The 22870-nt window shown below is 42.2% G+C and overlaps 2 protein-coding genes across 2 annotated transcripts in view; one reads left to right on the plus strand and one right to left on the minus strand.

Moving 5' to 3' along the window:
- slc2a11a (solute carrier family 2 member 11a) overlaps positions 1-3465 on the minus strand; it is a 16989-nt gene extending 13524 nt beyond the window's left edge. Inside the window, exons 1-2 of the mRNA XM_024374110.2 lie at positions 3337-3465; positions 2556-2609 (exon numbers count right to left, since the gene is read on the minus strand). Of these exons, the coding sequence (XP_024229878.1) occupies positions 2556-2609; positions 3337-3423 (141 nt within the window). The 5' untranslated portion in view covers positions 3424-3465. The remainder of the gene's footprint in view (positions 1-2555; positions 2610-3336) is intronic.
- LOC112215181 (protransforming growth factor alpha) lies at positions 1983-18836 on the plus strand. Its single transcript, XM_024374125.2, has 6 exons — positions 1983-2602; positions 8001-8156; positions 14434-14548; positions 15304-15453; positions 15731-15840; positions 17276-18836. Exons 1-6 carry the CDS (start codon positions 2560-2562, stop codon positions 17281-17283), a joined length of 582 nt encoding a protein of 193 aa, XP_024229893.1. The 5' UTR covers positions 1983-2559; the 3' UTR covers positions 17284-18836.
- The last annotated feature ends 4034 nt before the right edge of the window (positions 18837-22870 follow it).

Here is a 22870-nt window from a genome sequence, read left to right on the forward strand (position 1 = left end):
ATGTCGCTGTCTAGCCAGCAGATGGTGCTGAATTGTAAGCCTATAAATTACTGCATAGGATGAGTCTTCAATACAATACTTCCAAGGCACAACACAGTTCTAAAATACCAGGGTGGGTTGCACCAACATGAATTAACACTTAAACTGTGTTAAATCAAGGTTTGTCTATTAATCATGTTGCACAAAACTTTAAATCTAGTATGAAATTAGTCATAGTTAGATGTAACCCTTAATCTAATTTTGAGTTTCACTATGATTGTTTGTTGTCACTCTTGGCCACTATAATGTACTATTTATTCTTGCCTGCCTTGAACACATTCAACCTTTAATTGATTAGTCCATCATGGACTGAATGAGCTTTTATATGTTCTCTCATTAACTTCCTGGTGGTAAATTAATGTACACTTTATTACAAAAGTATGTGGACACCCCAGCCACACCCATTGCTGACAGGTGCATAAAATCGAGCAAAAGAGAACCATTGCGCTCTCCTAAAAGCTTGGCTCGTGCATAAAAGCCACACATTTAGAAAAATGAAGAGTTGTAATGGGTTTGCTGTCAAAAATATGTTGCCTAAAATGTACTTCATTATTCAATTGTATTATTTTTTTACTGCATCAGGGATAGTGTACACAGACTGTTTCGGCTTTACAGCCTTCTTCAGTCTACACACACAGCCATGCAATCTCCATAGACAAACACTGGAAGTAGAATGGCCTTACTGAAGATCTCAGTGACTTTCAATGTGGCACTGTCATAGGATGCCACCTTTCCAACAAGTCAGTTCATCACATTTTTGCCCTATTAGACCTGCCCCAGTCAACTATAAGTGCTGTTATTGTGAAGTGGAAATGTCTAGGAGCAACAAGGGCTCAGTCGTGAAGTGGTAGGCCACACAAGCTCCCAGAACGGGACCACCGAGTGCTGAAGCACGTAGCGCATAAAAATGGTCTGACCTTGATTGCAACACTCACTACCAAGTTCCAATCCACCTCTGGAAGCAACGTCAGCACAATAATTATTAGTCTGGAGATTCATGAAATGGGTTTCCATGGGCGAGCAGCCGCACACAAGCCTAAGATCACCATGCGCAATGCCAAGCATCGGCTGCAGTGGTGTAAAGCTCATCGCCATTGTACTCCGGAGCCGTGAAAACGTGTTCTCTGGAGTGATGAATCACGCTTCACCATCTGGCAGTCCAAATCTGGGTTTGGCGGATACCAGGAGAATGCTACCTGCCCCAATGCATAGTGCCAACAGTAAAGTTTGATGGAATAATGGGTCAGGCTAGGCCACTTAGTTCCAGTGAAGGGAAGTCTTAATGCTACAGCATACAATGGTATTCTAGACAATTCTGTGATTCCAAATTTGTGGCAACAGTTTGGAGAAGGCCATTTCCTGTTTCAGCATGACAATGCCCCGTGCACAAAGCAAGGTCCATACAGAAACGTTTTGTCGAGATCGGTGTGGGAGAACTTGACTGGCCTGCACAGAGCCCTGACCTCAACCCCATCAAACACCTTTGGGATGAATTGGAACTCTGGCTGCAAGGCAGGCCTAATCACCCAACATCAGAGCACAAACTCTAATGCTCTTGTGGCTGAATGGAAGCACATTTCCACAGCAATTTTCCAACGTGTAGTGGAATGCCTTCCCAGAAGAGAGGAGGCTGTTATAGCAGCAAAGGGGGACCAACTCCATATAATTGCCCATGATTTTGGAATGAGATGATTTTGGAATTAGATCCATGGGTGTTGTTGGATCAACATAAAGGGAGTGATTGCTCATCATCCTTTTATATTTTATGCTGATTTGTTTTTGCCCTAGGAAGGCATAATCAGGCCAATAAAATTCAGCAATATGAAGTATGCACCCACATATGGGTGCACTAGACCTAGGCTATACAGGCACTGCTCATATGAAAGCTACCACAAATGCTACAAAAGCTACCACAAATTGAAATATGAAAGCTGGTAACTTGAAGATTGAGTTATCATAATGAGATTCTTGTGATGAGAGTAATTCTACAACATTCCCTAAAAACAAGTTATTTTAGGCAACTAGAAGTGAGCCCGGCAGAGAGAGAGCAATATTGATTTCTCTCTCGCTCCCTCCTCGGGGGAAACCATTGAAAGGATTATGTGTGAGAGCGTTTATTTAGACTGTGGAGGAGAGTGGAATTGTTTAGCGCTTGGACTAAATTTATCCGTTTAAATTGAAGAGAAATTAATCGAAACAAAGTATTTGAAGACTTGTTTGTTGTTACGTTAAATTAATGATATATCAGACAAGGAAACTCAGCTTGCACATGGCACTGGAAATTAATCAAGTTGCCGAATAGCGACGCACTTGCATTTTTTTTGGAACATTTCTGAAGACTGTCAGCCTATAGTCTAAGATACGCGGAAGGGGTTTTGTCATGGAAGAAGGATTTACTTAATTTTATACAAACACATTTCTCTCTCCTGACTGACCTATGCGAGCATATACAAATGTTTATGGACTTGGGAAAAGAACACTAGCATTTCAGAGGATTACATTGACAAACATACAACCTTCATGATGAATCGGGCATTCTGGGATGTGATCTTTCTCATTACTGGTGAGTTCTATGAAGAAGAAAAAACAACACAGTTGGTAAAATATTTGAAAGACTTCAAGCGAAGTGGCAGAAAGTGGGAATGATTGTAAAATGTTATATGGAGGGGAGGGGGAGGGGGGGACGTGCGGGGAAACGAACAATTGAATTATAAAATGTAATCAGTAACCTCAATTTCCCCAATTTATCACATTTTAAGGAGGAGCATTATTTTAGTGAGCATCAGAAAGGAGAAAGTTGAGAACCCCAGGACTCTAGGCTAGCCTACCCTACTCTTAGCAGGAAGTCCCGTTTACAGTTTTTATTGTATCTGACTCCAGTTTGTGAATTATAACCATTGTCAGGCTCAGTGATATTTTAACATTTCTATGAGAAACAAAGATGGTAGACCTACCAATGAGCCATCATTGATGTTTTATGTGGCGTGCGTATGCTGCCAGTGCAGACCTATTCATAGGTTTCTAATGGCCTCATCCTTTTAGCAGGGGATACTTGACCCTGTTACTGTTATTGGCTGGTCAGTCACTCTTCTACGTCCCAAATGGTACCCTATTCCCTTGATCACGACTTACAGTTACATTACATTATGCCTAAGTCATTGGTCTTCTGTATTGGGAGTTTTGCTAAGAGCGCCGACGCTTAATCAAAACAACAGTATGATTATGGAAGCATAAGGACCTTTCTTTCATATCAGCGAGAAATAATAATAATTTAAAAAAGGTTAAATTGATACACACCTTGATATGGCAGTGTGGAAACACTAACCCTATCTCCATGTCACAGCGTTTGTTTACGGAAGACAAGAGGCCTGTGCTATCTAGCATGCAGCAAACACCTGTGTGTAAGCGTAACTTGGGAAGTGTAGGTCAAGTGTACGGTCGTGGCCAAAAGTTTTGAGAATGACACAAATATACATTTTCAAAGTCTGCTGCCTCAGTTTGGCAATTTGCAAATACTCCAGAATGTTATGAAGAGTGATCAGATGAATTGCAATTAATTGCAAAGTCCCTCTTTTCCATGCAAATGAACTGAATCCCCCCAAAACATTTCCACTGCATTTCAGCCCTGCCACAAAAGGACCAGCTGACATCATGCCAGTTATTCTCTCGTTAACACAGGTGTGAGTGTTGATGAGGACAAGGCTGGAGATCAGTCTGTCATGCTGATTGAGTTCGAATAACAGACTGGAAGCTTCAAAAGGAGGGTGGTGCTTGGAATCATTGTTCTTCCTCTGTCAACCATGGTTACCTGCAAGGAAACACGTGACGTCATCATTGCTTTGCACAAAAAGGGCTTCACAGGCAAGGATACTGCTGCCACTAAGATTGCACCTAATCAACCATTTATCAGACCATCAAGAACTTCAAGGAGAGCGGTTTAAATGTTGTGAAGAAGGCTTCAGGGCGCCCAAGAAAGTCCAGCAAGCGACAGGACCGTCTCCTAAAGTTGATTCAGCTGTGGGATCGGGGCACCACCAGTACAGAGCTTGCTCAGGAATGGCAGCAGGCAGGTGTGAGTGCATCTGCACGCACAGTGAGGCGAAGACCTTTGGAGGATGGCCTGGTGTCAAGAAGGGCAGCAAAGAAACCACTTCTCTCAAGGAAAAACATCAGGGACAGACTGATATTCTGCAAATGGTACAGGGATTGGACTGCTGAGGACTGGGATAGTCATTTTCTCTGATGAATCCCCTTTCCGATTGTTTGGGGCATCCGGAAAAAGATTGTCCGGAGAAGACAAGGTGAGCGCTACCATCAGTCCTGTGTCATACCAACAGTAAAGCATCCTGAGCACCCAACCATCCAGGAACAGTTTGGTGACGAACAATGCCTTTTCCAGCATGATGGAGCACCTTGCCATAAGGCAAAAGTGATAACTAAGTGGCTCAGGGAACAAATCATCGATATTTTGGGTCCATGGCCAGGAAACTCCCCAAACCTTAATCCCATTGAGAACTTATGGTCAATCCTCAAGAGGTGGGTGGACAAACAAAAACCCACAAATTCTGACAAACTCCAAGCATTGATTATGCAAGAATGGGTTGCCATCAGTCAGGATGTGGCCCAGAAGTTAATTGACAACGTGCCAGGACAGATTGCAGAGGTCTTGAAAAAGAAGGGTCAACACTGCAAATATTGACTCTTTGCATCAACTTCATGTAATTGTCAATAAAAGCCTTTGACACTTATGAAATGCTTGTAATTATACTTCAGTACTCCATATTAACACCTGACAAAAAATATCTAAAGACACTGAGGAAGCAGACTTTGTGAAAATTAATATTTGTGTCATTCTCAAAACTTTTGGCCACGACTGTAGTTTTTTTTCGGGTGGAGGCACCCAGGACCGAGATTGAGAAACCCTGTGCTGCATTGTACACATCTTTTGACCAGGGCTCGTAGGTCTCTGGGGTAAATCCATTTGAATTCAGACACTGTTTGACAGCATTCTTTTTGATTTAAGCAAAACCTTCCATACATGATTGCCCATGGAAGACGTGGTCAGAAAGTTACTTTTTGGACCTGAATGGCAAAACATTCAAGAGATAAAGGTGTTCAAAGTTGACCCATTTTGCCTACCCCACCATACCCTGAGACATCCATGTCTTCATCACTGGGAAATATTAAAGGTTGAGTTTGATACCTTACAAAAGCTTACATTTAAAATCTTACAAACAGTGTTGTCAAACTATTTAATTATTTGTTGAGGAAAAAAAAGGTTCACATATGTCGCAGCTTAGACCATATTTCACAACATCTGAGGTTTTTGAGTTGTGCCCGCTATCGGTTGAGACACAACATGCTCTTGAACACAGGGTGGGTGTCATTTCAATCATAAAAAGTGTATTTCCCTAAAGATCACTTCAATTTAGCGGCTACTTCATTTAAATGTAATTGAAATTATAACTTCTAATTACTACCACAAAGATGGCTGCCGGTCCACCCACCGTCAAATGTCAACTTAAATTGTCTTGTCTATTCTATCTATATTTCTACGATTTCAATATGTTTTCTATGGAGGCATGACAGTTTGAATTTAAAACAACAGATATTCCCATTCAAGTCAATATTCTCTGATGGGTGAACCTCCAAATATCTTTGGAAGTTGACATTTCAATCTGATTCCCATTTTAGTACATTTATCAGCCATAACATGACACTGACCCTGTATTCAAGAGACTGTGGTGTCTCAAACGAAAGCCAGCACAACACAAAAACCATAGATTACGAAAAATAGGGTCTAAGCTACAACATATGTGAATATGAAAAACATCTGAATTTAGGTGTTTTTAGATAAAAAAACTATTTTTTTTAAATTAAAGAACATTTTCACAGAAATGATCAAATATGTTGACAAGCTTTTAAATGATATCAATCTCAACCATTTGATATTTTCCAGTGATGAAGACATGGATGTCTCTGGGTATGGTGGGATATGCAACATGGGTAAACTTTGAGCACCTTCTATCTCCTTGAATGTTTTCACATTCATGTTCAAAAAGTCACTTTCTGAGCACTTCTACAACGGGCAAATATGTACGGAAGGTTTCATTCAAATCAAAAGGGGTGCTGTCAAAAAGTAATTAAATTCAAATTGATTTTACCCTCTTGTCAAAAGTAGTGCACTATGCACGGAATAGGGTGCCATTTGTGACGCAGCCTGCCTTGACACAGCATTCATCCACCGTCTCTCTCTCTGGGCTTTGTACCTTGTCACACTGTCCTTAGCAACATCAGGGACGTCACTATTGACTGACTGATGAAATTCTCAGTGGTTCTCCTCTCCTTCATAACCAACTGATATGGATTAACCTGTGTTATGTGAGCAGTGTGTTTTCAACCATTATTTGAATTGAACCGGAGAATGAAGCTCTAATTTGATACTCAGCACTTTCATTGTCTGATATCTCCACATCACTGAATCTCATGTCTCATTGGCTGCCTTACAGAATTCTAATTGTGTGATCACTCTCCGGGATCTGTCTATATTAAGACTATCCCAGCTTAGTCCCATTACAGACCCATTGTAGTGTGTCCATCCTTTCATCCTATTGTCATTCTTGAAATACGCAACACATGCTGGTAAGAGGAAATCCAAACATAATGACAAATGGGAAAGTTGTGTGAGAGTTATGAGGACTGTACATGCCTCAGGATTCAACCCCCGATGGGCCCAATGCAACAGAAAAAGGGAAAGTGGTTAATTAAGGTCAAGAACTAGAAATAAGATATAACACCATTTCAGTGCAATATTTGGTTAAGATCTCCTGGCAAGAGGGAAAAGCCCTCACACAGAAGAGTCAGATGGACACCCTATGCTCCCAAGGGGGCCAAGAGGTTTAAGTTAAGTAAGTCTGATATGTTAACATATAGTGGTTTGGCAACGGAAAACAAAAATCTGTGTTCTTAGGTAATACCTTAATTTCAGTCAGCTTTTCTCTACTGAATAGGACTCTGGTTGATCAGTGGGGACATAATTAATGTCACCTTGCTCTGCTGGGATCCGTGAGTTGGGAGATGAGTTCTATTTTAAGAGCAACAAGTCATTTGTAGACGGCTTGTTTCTCTGATTCAGCCAACTAAGTCACTTCGGATGAGAGCTGTTAGGTACCCCAAAAAATGTAATAATTATACTGAACAAAAATATAAATGCAACATGTAAAGTGTTGGTCCCATGTTTCATGAGCTGAAATAAAACTTCTCATACATTTTCCATATGTACAAAAACCACATTTCTCTCATATGTTGTGTACAAATTTGTTTACATCCCTTTTAGTGAGCATTTCTCCTTTGCCAAGATAATCCATTCATCTGACAGGTGTATCAAGAAGCTGATTAAGCAGCATGATCATTACACAGGTGCACCTTGTGCTGGGGACAGTAAAATGCCACTCTAAAATGTGTTTTGTCACACAGCACAATGCCACAGATGTCTCAAGTTTTGAGGGGGCGTGCAATTGGCATGCTGACTGCAGGAATGTCCACCAGAGGTGTTGCCAGATAATTTTATGTTCATTTCTCTACTCTAAGCCACCTCCAACTTCGTTTTAGATGGAACCCATGTATTTGATACTATTCCACTCCAGCCATTACAACAAGCTTGTCCTCCCTTATTAAGGTGCCACCAAACTCCTATGCATTAGACATGGCAAAATGTATAGAATCGCAAAGAAATTAGCTTTAAAACTGCAATATTTTCTCTGCACATTTACAAAACTCATAGAATTGCAGGGGGGATGTTCCCCAATACAATACTGGAAGGGGGTGCCTGAGTGGAAATGTTTAGGAACCCCAGGCCTAGTGGGATCTTCTTCAATGTCCCAACCGTTTCTTTATCTGATCATAATTTAAAATCAGTACTGATTTGTATACCTAAGCATTTCATCTGTTCCTTTTAACAGGGTCCCTCTTTACCTATGGAACCGGACAGGATAATTCTACTATTGCTACTAATTCTACTATGACCACCACCCCTCCTGTGACTACTACCACTGTAAACATTATGCTATTTTCTACCACTACCAGCACCATTACTACAACCAACCTTCCAGTTAAAAGTAAGTGTGTGTGTGTTTGTGTGTATATGTGTGTCTCTTCAGGTGACTGACAGTCTAAATATGAATGCCCCTATAAAACCTCTCTACAGGGTGCTCCAGAGAATCTTTCACCTCTTCAGACTCATTGACTGGTGCCAAAGTTAATTCAAGGCTTCTCTAGTGAAGAGTCAGATGGCAACATAAAATGCCTTACAAAAGTGTCACACAGCACACCTTACAAAAACATACAGACACTGTGCTGCACATGAATGAATTAGTTGAATTTTTTATATGAATCTAGTCCTCTGTTTGGATAGAAAGTAGCCAGTGTGGCAGACGTCAACCAACGCTAAAATAAAAATCCTGTAGCTTAATTCCCAGGCGATCCCCGATCACATTTCAGTCATCATCTGTGAGTCACCACAAAATCCAGAAATGCCCTAATGTCATTTTGACCATAGGGGGCCATTTGGGATGCTGCCAGAGGGGCTGAGGAGTAGCTGGGGCAGATACCTAAGGGGAGAACAGAGAGCTTTTTACAGGCTCTGAAAGAGAGAGAGGAGAAGGGACAATGCATGTAGGCTGGAATCCAACCAGCCATTTACCAATGGAATGGAGTGTGTGACGGTCGGCTGTAATGCAACCGTCTATCTCTCTGTTCATCCTCCCTCTCTCTTACTCACTCCCTCTTTCTCTGAATGCCACATTGTGGCATCTGTTTTGGCTGCCTGAGAAAAGATACTCAAACTTTTGTTTGGGCCAGTCCAGTTGGAATTTGGAACTCATTGTACAGTTGATGAGTAAGAAATTCGTCCAGACTCTGTAATTTGGTTACTGTGTTCCTCCTGAGTCTTGACCCCTTCAGCTCATTCCAATGTTCATTTATTTCAGGAGATTCATTCTGTTATTCCAGCATCGTTTGGCCATAATGAATCACGTTTGATTGGATGTGAAGGAAAGAGGCAGGAGAGGGATGGGGGGCTGTGTCTGAAAAGGTTACTAGCTGTCAAATCCTTGCCTCCTCCGTCCTTATTTCCTGAAGTCCTCTCAAAGCTCAATGGAGGAGAGGTCTGAAGAAGGGACCTTTTTGATCTTCTCCTCAAATGCACGTTGAGAGTCATTCAGAAATCAAAGGAGGAAGCAAGGATTTGACGGGTATCTTTTCAGACAAAGCCCTGGAAAGAAAAGGGTGAGGATTTTACTCCTTGGCTTCAGGGATGTGCTTTCTCCAGACTTCTAATGGGTTTGATGATGGCCAGACTTGTTGTTTGCTGTGTCGTGGCACTGGGGATTTGATTGGGGTTTAACTTGTCCATTTGCATGCAACACATCTTAATGCATGGTTGTCCCTCGGAGGGCCTTGTCCCTGACGTAAGCCATGACAAAACCCAAGTCACTCAGAGGTAACAAAAGAAGTACAGTGCCTTCAGAAAGTATTCATTCCCCTTGACTTATTCCATAGTTTGTTGTGTTACAGCCTGAATTCAAAATGGGTGAGAAAAACTGTATTTAATCCATCTACACACATTACACCATAATGACAAAGTGAAAATAGGTTTTTAGAAAGTGTTGATAATTTATTGAAAATTAAATACCAAAATTACTTATTTGCATAAGTATTCACACCCCTGAGTCAATACATGTTAGAATCACCTTTGACAGCATTACAGCTGAGTCTTTCTGGGTAAGTCTCTAGGAGTATTGCACATCTGGATTGTACAATATTTGCCCATTTATTATTATTTTTAATTCTTAAAGCTCTGTCAAATTGGTTGATCATTGCTAGATGACCATTTTCAAGTCTTCCCATAGATTTTCAAGCAGATTTAAGTCAAAACTTTTGTCATGGCCACTCAGGAACATTCAGTGTCTTGGTAATCAACTTCCAGAGTCGATTTGACCTTGCGTTTTAGGGTATTGTCCTCTGAAAGGTGAATTCATCTCTGTGTCTGGTAGAAAGCAGACTGAAACAGGTTTTCCTGTCCTTTAGCTCTTTTCAGTAGATTTTTTTTATCATGAAAAACTCCCCAGTCTTTAACGATTACAAGCATACCCATAACATGATGCAGCCACCACTATGTATTGGTGGCGCCGACAGAGATGGCCGCCTCGCTTCGCGTTCCTAGGAAACTATGCCGTTTTTTTTTTTTTTTTTTTTTTTTTTTTTTTTACGTGTTATTTCTTACATTAGTACCCCAGGTAATCTTAGGTTTCATTACATACAGTCGAGAAGAACTACTGAATATAAGATCAGCGTCAACTCACCATCAGTACGACCAAGAATATGTTTTTCGCGACGCGGATCCTGTGTTCTGCCTTACAAACAGGACAACGGAGTGGATTCCATGCAGCGACCCAAAAACGACTCCGAAAAAGAGGGAAACGAGGCGGTCTTCTGGTCAGACTCCGGAGACGGGCACACCGTGCACCACTCCCTAGCATTCTTCTTGCCAATGTCCAGTCTCTTGACAACAAGGTTGATGAAATCCGAGCAAGGGTAGCATTCCAGAGGGACATCAGAGACTGTAACGTTCTTTGCTTCACGGAAACATGGCTCACTGGAGAGACGCTATCCGAGGTGGTGCAGCCAACGGGTTTCTCCACGCATCGCGCCGACAGAAACAAACATCTTTCTGGTAAGAAGAGGGGCGGGGGCGTATGCCTTATGGCTAACGTGACATGGTGTGATGAAAGAAACATACAGGAACTCAAATCCTTCTGTTCACCTGATTTAGAATTCCTCACAATCAAATGTAGACCGCATTATCTACCAAGAGAATTCTCTTCGATTATAATCACAGCCGTATATATCCCCCAAGCAGACACATCGATGGCTCTGAACGAACTTTATTTAACTCTCTGCAAACTGGAAACGATTTATCCGGAGGCTGCATTCATTATAGCTGGGGATTTTAACAAGGCTAATCTGAAAACAAGACTCCCTAAATTTTATCAGCATATCGATTGCGCAACCAGGGGTGGAAAGACCTTGGATCATTGTTACTCTAACTTCCGCGACGCATATAAGGCCCTGCCCCGCCCCCTTTCGGAAAAGCTGACCACGACTCCATTTTGTTGATCCCTGCCTACAGACAGAAACTAAAACAAGAGGCTCCCACGCTGAGGTCTGTCCAACGCTGGTCCGACCAAGCTGACTCCACACTCCAAGACTGCTTCCATCACGTGGACTGGGAGATGTTTCGTATTGCGTCAGACAACAACATTGACGAATACGCTGATTCGGTGTGCGAGTTCATTAGAACGTGCGTTGAAGATGTCGTTCCCATAGCAACGATTAAAACATTCCCTAACCAGAAACCGTGGATTGATGGCAGCATTCGTGTGAAACTGAAAGCGCGAACCACTGCTTTTAATCAGGGCAAGGTGTCTGGTAACATGACCGAATACAAACAGTGCAGCTATTCCCTCCGCAAGGCTATCAAACAAGCTAAGCGTCAGTACAGAGACAAAGTAGAATCTCAATTCAACGGCTCAGACACAAGAGGCATGTGGCAGGGTCTACAGTCAATCACGGACTACAGGAAGAAATCCAGCCCAGTCACGGACCAGGATGTCTTGCTCCCAGGCAGACTAAATAACTTTTTTGCCCGCTTTGAGGACAATACAGTGCCACTGACACGGCCTGCAATGAAAACATGCGGTCTCTCCTTCACTGCAGCCGAGGTGAGTAAGACTTTTAAACGTGTTAACCCTCGCAAGGCTGCAGGCCCAGACGGCATCCCCAGCCGCGCCCTCAGAGCATGCGCAGACCAGCTGGCCGGTGTGTTTACGGACATATTCAATCAATCCCTATACCAGTCTGCTGTTCCCACATGCCTCAAGAGGGCCACCCCTCAGCTAAACGACTACCGCCCCGTAGCACTCACATCCGTCATCATGAAGTGCTTTGAGAGACTAGTCAAGGACCATATCACCTCCACCCTACCTGACACCCTAGACCCACTCCAATTTGCTTACTGCCCAAATAGGTCCACAGACGATGCAATCTCAACCACACTGCACACTGCCCTAACCCATCTGGACAAGAGGTATACCTATGTGAGAATGCTGTTCATCGACTACAGCTCGGCATTCAACACCATAGTACCCTCCAAGCTCGTCATCAAGCTCGAGACCCTGGGTCTTGACCCCGCCCTGTGCAACTGGGTACTGGACTTCCTGACGGGCCGCCCCCAGGTGGTGAGGGTAGGCAACAACATCTCCTCCCCGCTGATCCTCAACACTGGGGCCCCACAAGGGTGCGTTCTGAGCCCTCTCCTGTACTCCCTGTTCACCCACGACTGCGTGGCCACGCCGCCTCCAACTCAATCATCAAGTTCGCGGACGACAGTGGTAGGCTTGATTACCAACAACGACGAGACGGCCTACAGGGAGGAGGTGAGGGCCCTCGGAGTGTGGTGTCAGGAAAATAACCTCACACTCAACGTCAACAAAACTAAGGAGATGATTGTGGACTTCAGGAAACAGCAGAGTGAACACCCCCGTATCCACATCGATGGAACAGTAGTGGAGAGGGTAGCAAGTTTTAAGTTCCTCGGCATACACATCACAGACAAACTGAATTGGTCCACTCACACAGACAGCATCGTGAGGAAGGCGCAGCAGCGCCTCTTCAACCTCAGGAGGCTGAAGAAATTCGGCTTGTCACCAAAAGCACTCACAAACTTCTACAGATGCACAATCGAGAGCATCCTGGCGGGCTGTATCACCGCCTGGTATGGCAACTGCACCGCCCTCAACCGTAAGGCTCTCCAGAGGGTAGTGAGGTCTGCACAACGCATCACCGGGGGCAAACTACCTGCCCTCCAGGACACCTGCACCACCCGATGTTACAGGAAGGCCATAAAGATCATCAAGGACATCAACCACCCGAGCCACTGCCTGTTCACCCCGCTATCATCCAGAAGGCAAGGTCAGTACAGGTGCATCAAAGCTGGGACCGAGAGACTGAAAAACAGCTTCTATCTCAAGGCCTCAGACTGTTAAACAGCCACCACTAACATTGAGTGGCTGCTGCCAACACACTGACACTGACACTGACTCAACTCCAGCCACTTTAATAATGGGAATTGATGGGAAATGATGTAAATATATCACTAGCCACTTTAAACAATGCTACCTTATATAATGTTACTTACCCTACATTATTCATCTCATATGCATACGTATATACTGTACTCTATATCATCGACTGCATCCTTATGTAATACATGTATCACTAGCCACTTTAACTATGCCACTTTGTTTACATACTCATCTCATATGTATATACTGTACTCAATATCATCTACTGTATCTTGCCTATGCTGCTCTGTACCATCACTCATTCATATATCCTTATGTACATATTCTTTATCCCCTTACACTGTGTATAAGACAGTAGTTTTGGAATTGTTAGTTAGATTACTTGTTGGTTATTAGTGCATTGTCGGAACTAGAAGCACAAGCATTTCGCTACACTCGCATTAACATCTGCTAACCATGTGTATGTGACAAATAAAATTTGATTTGAAAATATGTAGAGTGGTACTCAGTAATGTGTTGTATTGGATTTTCCTCAAACATTACTTTTTGTCCTGATTACAAAGAGTGTTAATTGCTTTGTCAATGATTTTGGTATTACTTTAGTGCCTTGTTCCAAACTGGATGCATGTTTTGGAATATTTTTTATTCTGTACTTCCTTCTTTTCATTCTGTCAATTAAGTTAGCATTGTGGAGTAACTACAAATGTTGTTGCTCCATCCTCAGTTTGCTCCTATTACAGCCGTTAAACTCTGTAAATGTTTTAAAGTCACTATTGGCATCATGGTGAAATCCCTGAGAAGTTTCCTTCCCCTCCGGCAACTGAGTTAGGAAGGACGCCTACATTTTTGTAGTGACTAAGTGTTTTAATACACCATCCAAAGTATAATTAATAATTACTCAAAAATCATGTTAAACACTATTATTGCACACAGATTGAGTCCATGCAACTTATTATGTGACATGGTAAGAACATTTGTACATTTTTACGCCTTAACAAAGGGGTTGAATACTTACTGAGTCAAGCTTTTCAGTTTAAATGAATTTGTAAAAATGTCTATAACATAATTCTACTTTGACATTATGGGGTATTGTCTGTAGGCCAGTGACAAATGTAATCCATTTTAAATTCAGACTGTAAGGCAACAAAATGTGGAAAAAGTCAAGGGTGTGAATACTTTCTGAAGCACTATAAGTTTCCTCTGCCTCAGGGCCTTGAAAAATGTCCATATGTATCTCCTGTCTCTGACTCAGAGTTTGTGGCAGCAGCTGTTCGATCACACTTCGATGACTGTCCTGACTCGCACAGCCACTTCTGTTTCCATGGCACCTGTCGTTTCCTGATTCTGGAGGAGACCCCTGCATGTGTGTAAGTTCAACTTCCTGTCCCGTGGTGCAGAAAATACAAGGATCTCTCTCTCTCTCTCTCTCGTTACACAGTCGTCATTATTTCAATATCCAATGAATCATTGTGTTACTCTGTCTGTATGGGAAATTGTTATTTGATAGTCATGAACTTGTGACCTGTCCTTGCTGGTGTGCAGTCACAACATAGCATATGTCCTAATTATTATATTTTGAGTTATCGAGAGTATTTGTTGGGTAACCCACCCAGTGTTAATGTCTGTGACTGACGGTTGAACAGCTCTTTCACGCTCCTCAGAACAATATGTGTTTAGGATCTGTTCTGCCAGTGCTCTGTTTGTACACGGATTCGCTGCAGTTAGAGCTGGTCTAAGCATGATGCAAATTGGAATTAGAGAGCGGCAGTCCACTTCTATCTGACTGAGCAGAGTAGAGAACTCCCTCCAGGATTAGGGTCTTTACTAAATAGCTTTTTAGTAGTGAATCCTTTAGACCCTTTTTTGGCATGTTCATAATACGAAGGGTATTGTGTAGTTGTTTATCTCATGCAAAATAGTTTTGCAGACTGAACTTCACTACCACCTAATATTCCTAAAACTTAGGTGTACTAATTCTACTTCAACGATATATTTATAGATTGTTATGTTTTTTTGCTGTGGTCTCTCCATTGCAAATGGAGTCTGTGAATTTGTCAAACACCCCTGAAGGAACAAGTCCACGTTGCTGTATGATGTCCTTTCTCCTCTCCATGTTGGACAGGTGTCACCAAGGCTTTGTAGGGATGCGATGCGAGCACGCCGACCTGCTAGCCGTGGTGGCCACCAATCACAGGCAACAGACAGTTGCCACGGCGCTAGTGCTGTGTGTGATTGGCTGTGTCTTGACGATGCTTCTCTGTACACTTTTACAGTAAGTACATCATGTTATATCTTGATTCTGGTCAATTGGAAGAACACAAGTGAATAGAAATGTCACCATGACACTGCCCGTTCACTGAACCTACAAACTTGATTGTGTAGACATCAGCGTCATCACATAGTTGATTACCCAATCCTACTGCCCATGTTACCATGATTTTGTTCATAAAGTAAGATTAAACCCTGCACTTATACTGATAGTCTTTATAAAGGTTAATGAATGTGTTCACCCGAAATCATCTGTAATTGAAACATGTCCTCTCTCCCAGTTGCTGGTGGAGGCGGGACGGTTTGGGGCGGAGGCACAGACTCCACTGTGCCCCAGAGAAACAAGACAGTAGGCTGAAGGGCCGAGGTCCCTGCTGTCACTCTGAAAGTGGTACAGACTTCCTTTTTAACTTTTGCCTAGTTTGTCTATGTTTCACATTCCAAACTCTCATCAAGTTTGAAATTGGAAACTACAGGGGTGTATTCATTACATCTTGCAAGGGAAACCAAAAGGAAGCAAGTGGAACCAAATGGTAGGGATCTACCTGAATTTGTCCAACAGAAACTCTCATTTTTGTTGCAAAACTTTTTCTGTTTGGAGTAAACTGTTTCTGTCGCAAAACGTTTTGCAACAGAAACGGTACAAAGGATACACCCCAGGGGTTCTAATTATGATAATCGGTAAGGGGTATTTTTGTAATTGACAGGAGAAGGTAGCTATGAGCCCTTAAGGTAGGTTTAATGGCCTACTGTGTCCTAGCTGCTGAAGCATACTGAAGCTTTTCGCTGTGCATTTAGGACCCATCTGGTTTGAACGTGACGTTATTAGAGGCTCATGCTGTCAGACCTAATGTATAGGAACCATTGAGGTGTTGCTGACACTATTGTCGCTAATTGATGTTTCCTGTCCTTAACATCCATTGACATGTAGATCTCACTTGGGGAGCCGCTCTAGCTCTTCTAAAGGGTTATGAGAACACTACACTGAGATCATAAAGAGAGCAAAATACAGTCTTGACCATATCAGAACAGGATTCTCTATAGATCTATTAGTTACAGTGAGTGAATCTTTTCAAAGATATGCTTACTACTGTACTCGACCTCACCCTAAATGAACTTTGAATGCTCTTGGCTCGTGCTTTTTGTGAAGTACACACTAATAACATGATCACTCCCAGACCGCAATGTCAATCAAATTATAAACTTCATTCCTCGATAGATACGGTAGTTAGATGCTTGAAAGACTCAGTAAATACAGTGTTCTCTCTTAACCAGCAGTTGCATGCTATGGGTCTATCCGATGCTTATGCAAACCCAGGACCAGTATTTCCTTAACGTCTGCCCCCTCATGTAAGTTTCATATATCATGTAGACATTTGGACTTCTTCTGAAACCAATTTTAGATTATTAGGTACTTTTCTGATTTTAATTGAATGACATTTTCTGTTTCTACTTTGTCCTCTGTCAGATCACGTCCCTTATTCAGAAGGTACCACTGGGGCTGTGTTTTGTTGTCGATCCTATTTTAGATGGTCTAGACTATAGGCTCTAGCTCTGTTTTGTGGGATAGTGTGTTGTTTTTGTAGTCCTGATCTGAGGTTATACATACAATTGCTGGAAACTGATCTCTCGTTTTAAACGAGGGATCAGACAATCGTCATGGAATCATCCCCAAACCTTATGTGCATTGAGTAGAATGTAAAGTGACTTTGTGCTTGACTTCCAAGTCTCCATACCACATTGTCATCATGGAAGTTTCTACAAAATGGGTTGATTTCATTTCCTTATTTTCTGAAACCTTTTTTTATCTTATCATTTCCCCTCAGTGGTTTGAGAGAGAAAACGCTGCTTGGAACGCCAGGGATTTTCACGATGGGCTGCCTTCTCTTCCCATCTGTCCATTCAACCCTAATGCCTGCTGGGACTACTATGGACTACACACAATATGGCATCAGACACCCTGGCTAATAACATCTTCACAAAACTGAAAGGGGTATCTTTCTTACCAGACCAAGGGAAGTTGAATGTCATATTTGATGTTATATTCTCCACAGACCGGGTTTAACAGAACCTCAGCACACTTGGAATACTGTGATATCACTACTGTTGAAATGCATGGAGAGAAGAGAGGGAAACTGACCTCTCAGAAACACGGAACTCTCCGGAAGATCTCTCTGGAACCTGACGTGAGGAGATCCCCCTCAGTGTGACATAATGACTGTAATAATAATGATGCCAAGGGCGTGGTCGGGAACATACAGCCCATGCTGGACATAACTAGACAAAATACCTGCAGTCCTCTGAGGATTTTGGAGCAGGAGAGCAACTATTTATTTCAGATTAGGATTTGAGGGATAACTTTGTTTAATTCACTTGAAATCAGAGGAACTCAAAATTCTCTCTCTTTTTTTCTCACTTTTAAAAATCTACACAAGCTAAACACAATATATAATTATCCAAATTTAAAGCACACAGAGATGTTTAAGGTGGAGCAAGAGTGTTTGAGTTTCTGTTTTTCAACAAGGGATATTGACATGCCTCACTTGACAAAAATGGGAGAGTCCCAGTAGCAATATCTTTTTAACCCCACTGTGGATTAAGGACCAATGGTGGGACTTGGACATAGTAATGGGAGAGATTATGTTTGGATTAAATACATGCAAAAGAGTAGATTTTAAGAGGACTGTGAAGCATCCAAAGCATTGCCAACCTATAGTCCTTAGTAACTTGTAAATCAAGTAATATAACACCATAAATTAGTATTCCTGACACGAGTCTTGCAATTCCATTGCACCTCAGATGTAGTTTGTTGTTTCTGTCCATTCCTGCACAAAACCTGCATTACATTTAGGTTTCTAAGTGAGTGATGCACAGACTTTGTTGTGTTCTAACACTTGTTTTATGCACATGCATGCAGTGTTGGGGTAATGCGTTACAAAAGTAACATGCAAGGTAATCCGATTTATTTTATGAGTAATGGAGTTAAGTAATGTTACTTTTTCAAACTGGGTAATATTATGATTTTGTCAAACTCGTGCGTTACTTTCAGAATCAACATCTCTACCGGGCGCGTGTTTCCATGATCCGATCTCGACTCGTTTCTTCATTTAGTTCTCGAACAGGCGGAGAAAGTCTGTTTGGAGAAATCATGACAGCTGCTGTCCATAGAAATGTATAGAGGGTGCACATCTGATCTTTGCCATTGATCTCTTCCGTCTAGTGACAAGTGTGCCCTCTATACATCTCTATGGGTCCGTGTAGCCGACATGTGGTGTATAACCAAAACTGGCAGCCTGAGAGAGATTTTGATATTTGGCCTACAATGCATTCGGAAAGTATTCAGAACCCTTGACTTTTTTACATTTTGTTATGTTACAGCCTTATTCTAAAATTCATTAAATTGTTTTTTTTCCCCTCATCAGTCTACACACAATACCCCATAATGACAAAGCAAAAACTTTAAGAAATGTTCAATAATTTATTACAAATAAACAACTGAAATATGAAATTTACATAAGTATTCAGACCCTTTACTCAGTACTTTGTCGAAGCACCTTTGGCAGCGATTACAGCCTCAAGTCTTCTTGGGTACTAGCTTGGCACACCTTTTATTTGGGGAGTTTCTCCCATTCTTCTCTGCAGATCCTCTCAAGAACTGTCAGGATGGATGGGGAGCGTCGTTGCACAGCTATTTTCAGGTCTCTCCAGAGATGTTAGATCGGGTTCAAGTCCGGGCTCTGGCTGGGCCACTCAAGGACATTGAGACTTTTCCCGAAGCCACACCTGCGTTGTCTTGGCTGTGTGCTGAGGGTCGTTCCTGTTGGAAGGTGAATCTTCGCCCCCCCAGCCTGAGGTCCTGAGCGCTCTGCAGCAGGTTTTCATCAAGAATCTTTCTATACTTCGTTCATCTTTCCCTTGATCCTGACTAGTGTCCCAGTCCCTGCCAATGAAAAACATCCCCACAGCATGATGCTGCAACCACCATGATTTACCGTAGGGATGGCGCCAGGTTTACTTCAGACGTGACGCTTGGCATTCAGGCCAAAGAGTTCAATCTTGGTTTCATCAGACCAGAGAATCTTGTTTCTCATGGTCTGAGAGTCCTTTTAGGTGCCTTTTTGCAAACTCCAAGCGGGCCGTTGTGCCTTTTTACTAAGGAGTGGCTTCCGTCTGGCCACTCTACCATAAAGGCCTGATTGGTGGAGTGCTACAAAGATGGTTGTCCTTCTGCAAGATTCTCCCATCCCCATAGAGGAACTCTGAAGCTCAGTCAGAGTGACCATCAGGTTCTTGGTCACCTCCTTCACCAAGGCCCTTCTCCCCTGATTGCTCAGTTTGACTGGGCAGCCAGCTCTAGGAAGAGTCTTGGTAGTTCCAAGCTTCTTCCATTAAATAATTATGGAGGCCACTGTGTTCTTGGGGATCTTCAATGCTGCATAAATGTTTTGGTACCCTTCCCCAGATCTGTGCCTCGACACACTCCTGTCTAGGAGCTCCAAGGACAATTCCTTCGACCTCATGGCTTGGTTTTTGTTCTGACATGCACTGTCAACTGTGGGACCTCATATAGACAGGTGTGTACCTTTTTCAAATCATGTCCAATCAATTGAATTTACCACAGGTGGACTCAAAGTTGTAGAAACACCTCAAGGATGATCAATGGAAACAGGATGCACCTGAGCACAATTTTGAGTCTCATAGAAAAGGGTCTGAATACTTATGTAAATGGCTATTTCCAAGAACCTGTATTTGATTTGTCATTATGGGGTATTGTGTGTAGACTGAGACATTTTTATATATATTTTTTTTACACATTTTAGAATAGGGCTGGAATGTAACAAAATGTAGAAGAAGTCAAGGAGTTTGAATACTTTATGAATGCACTGTATATGGCTAATTAAGCAGCTCATATATAGCTCAGACTAGCAAAGGAAAGCAGCTCCACCTATGAAAGGAGAAACTAGTCATCAAACCTGAGTTAGTAAGTAGTTTGTCTTTGGTAGAGCGTGTGCGGCTCACCTTGCTCACTCCGACAGACAGACAAACAAACAGTTAAATTTGTTCATGAGATCAACAGTTCATGAGATTTTTTTCATGTTACTAACAAAGTTATAGAACTACTAATATAGTGTGTTACTTTCCACACAAAGTGTAAAGTACACGTTGATCTATCTACTTAAAGTACTATATTGCGTTTTAACTTCTCAACACTGTATACATGTTACTGAGAACATTGTATGCATGCGATTCTTCTCGCAACTTTTTCTAGACATACACTTCATTGTATAGTAATGTTTTCCTGGGGTACACTACATAGCAAGTTTTCTCACTCCTTCGAAGCACACTTCTGCACTTATGTTGCAGTCCCTTCACTTGTGAAAGATGCCAAATGCACCTGAAGATCTTACATGTCTGATAGAGCTCAGTTACACATGCAGAGACGCATGCTATAGGGCACATCCACCTATGCGTGCATACACAAAATACACTGTTTCTAGATATGAAACAAATATAAAAACACAGTATTTATATTATTGCACCCCACAAATATGCACAAACAGAGCTTTTAGCTAGAATGTGTTGTTTTACAACTGTAAATTGTGGTTTAAGAGGAGAGAACATATGATGGGAATAGAGAGCTGAAGCATCTGAATGGCGATTTTTGTACAGTTCTGGGGGAAAAAATAAACATACAAAATAATTGTGAATTGCTGAAATACAAATACTTTGAGGGAAAGAAAGTAGGGTTGGAGACCAGCTCTATATTTATTTGTAAATGAGTGTATTCAATTCAGACATTTTGGCTATGCTTATTATTCCATAAGCCTACAAAATTCTATTTGATTAAATGAAAGCAGTCAGAAACCACATTTTTATCAGTAGATAAATATTTTGAACTTTCAGGTGCATGAAAAATGTGCAAGAGATGCTAAAAGAGAATCGAATAAGGAGGGAAAGTTAGAGGGGGTGAAATAAAATGTATGATTGAGACAGGGGTGAACTCTTTTTCCATTGTATTGTGAATATTTTGTTTAGAAGCCTCAATACAACAGTTTGTGTCCCAGATATTACTCTTGTTTTTCTGTTAACAACATCTGGTTATGAACTGAAAATGAGATTTCAAGCAACGATATCTGTGTATACAGTGAAAGTTGATGGTCATGTAGGTAAGCATGGACAACACACCTACTGAACAATGTAAAGTTGTAAACCATACAAATGAAATACACTACAGGGCCAAAAGTATGTGGACACCCCTTCAAATGAGTGGATTCAGCTATTTCAGGCACACTTATGGCGGACACAGCCATGCAATCTACATAACAATCATTGCCAGTAGAATGGCTTTACTGAAGAGCTCAGTGACTTTCAATGTGACACAGTCAAAGGATGCCACCTTTCCAACACGTCAGTTCATCAAATTTCTGCCCTTCTAGAGCTGCCCCAGTCAACTGTAAGTGCTGTTATTGTGAAGTGGAAGCGTCTAGGAGCAACAACGGCTCAGTTGTGAAGTGGTAGGCCAAAACAAGCTTGCAGAATGGAACCACTGAGTGCTTGTCTTCGGTTGCAACATTCCCTGCCGAGTTCCAAACTGCCTCTGGACGCAACTTCAGCACAAGAACTGTTCGTCGGGAAATTCATGAAATGGGTTTCCATGGCCGAGCAGCTGCACACAAACCTAAGATCACCATGAGCAATGTCAAGCGTTGGCTGGAGCTCGCCGCCATTGGACTATGGAGCAGAGGAAAAACATTTTCTGGAGTGATAAATCACACTTCACCATCTGGCAGTCCAACAGACAAATCCGGGTTTGGCGGATGACCGGAGAACGCTACCTATCTGAATGCATAGTGCCAACTGTAAAGTTTGGTGGCAGAAGAATAATGGTCTGGGGCTGTTTTTCATGGTCATAGGCTAGGCCCTTTAGTTCCAGTGAAGGGGGAACCTAACGCTACACCATACACTGACATTCTAGACAATACTGTGCTTCTAACTTTGTGGCAACAGTTTGGAGATGGCCCTTTCCTGTTTCAGCATGACAATGCCCCCTTGCAGAATGCGAGGTCCATACAGAAATGGTTTGTTGAGATCGGTGTGCAAGAACTTGACTGGCCTGCATAGAGCGCTGACCTCAACCCATCGAACACATTTGAGATTAATTGGAATGCAGACTGCGAGCCAGGCCTAATCGCCCAACATCAGTGCCCGACCTCCCTAATGCTCTTGTGGCTGAATGGAAGTCCCTTCAGCAATGTTCCAACATCTAGTGGAAAGCCTTCCCAGAAGAGCGGAGGCTGTTATAGCAGCAAAGGGGGACCAACTCCATATTAATGCACGTGATTTTGGAATGTGATGTTCGACGAGCAGGTCTCCACACACTTTTGGTCATGTAGTGTGTAATCCATGTACACTTTTTATTT

The sequence above is a fragment of the Oncorhynchus tshawytscha genome, linkage group LG02 (genome assembly GCF_018296145.1).
Source record: "Oncorhynchus tshawytscha isolate Ot180627B linkage group LG02, Otsh_v2.0, whole genome shotgun sequence".
NCBI lineage: Eukaryota > Metazoa > Chordata > Actinopteri > Salmoniformes > Salmonidae > Oncorhynchus > Oncorhynchus tshawytscha.

Coding starts and splice junctions, on each gene's coding strand:
- LOC112215181 (XM_024374125.2), top strand. CDS start 2,560: ATGATGAATCGGGCATTCTGGGATGTGATCTTTCTCATTACTG. Junction 2,603..8,000: donor TGTGATCTTTCTCATTACTG/GTGAGTTCTATG, acceptor TCCTTTTAACAG/GGTCCCTCTTTACCTATGGA. Junction 15,454..15,730: donor CTTCTCTGTACACTTTTACA/GTAAGTACATCA, acceptor CCTCTCTCCCAG/TTGCTGGTGGAGGCGGGACG.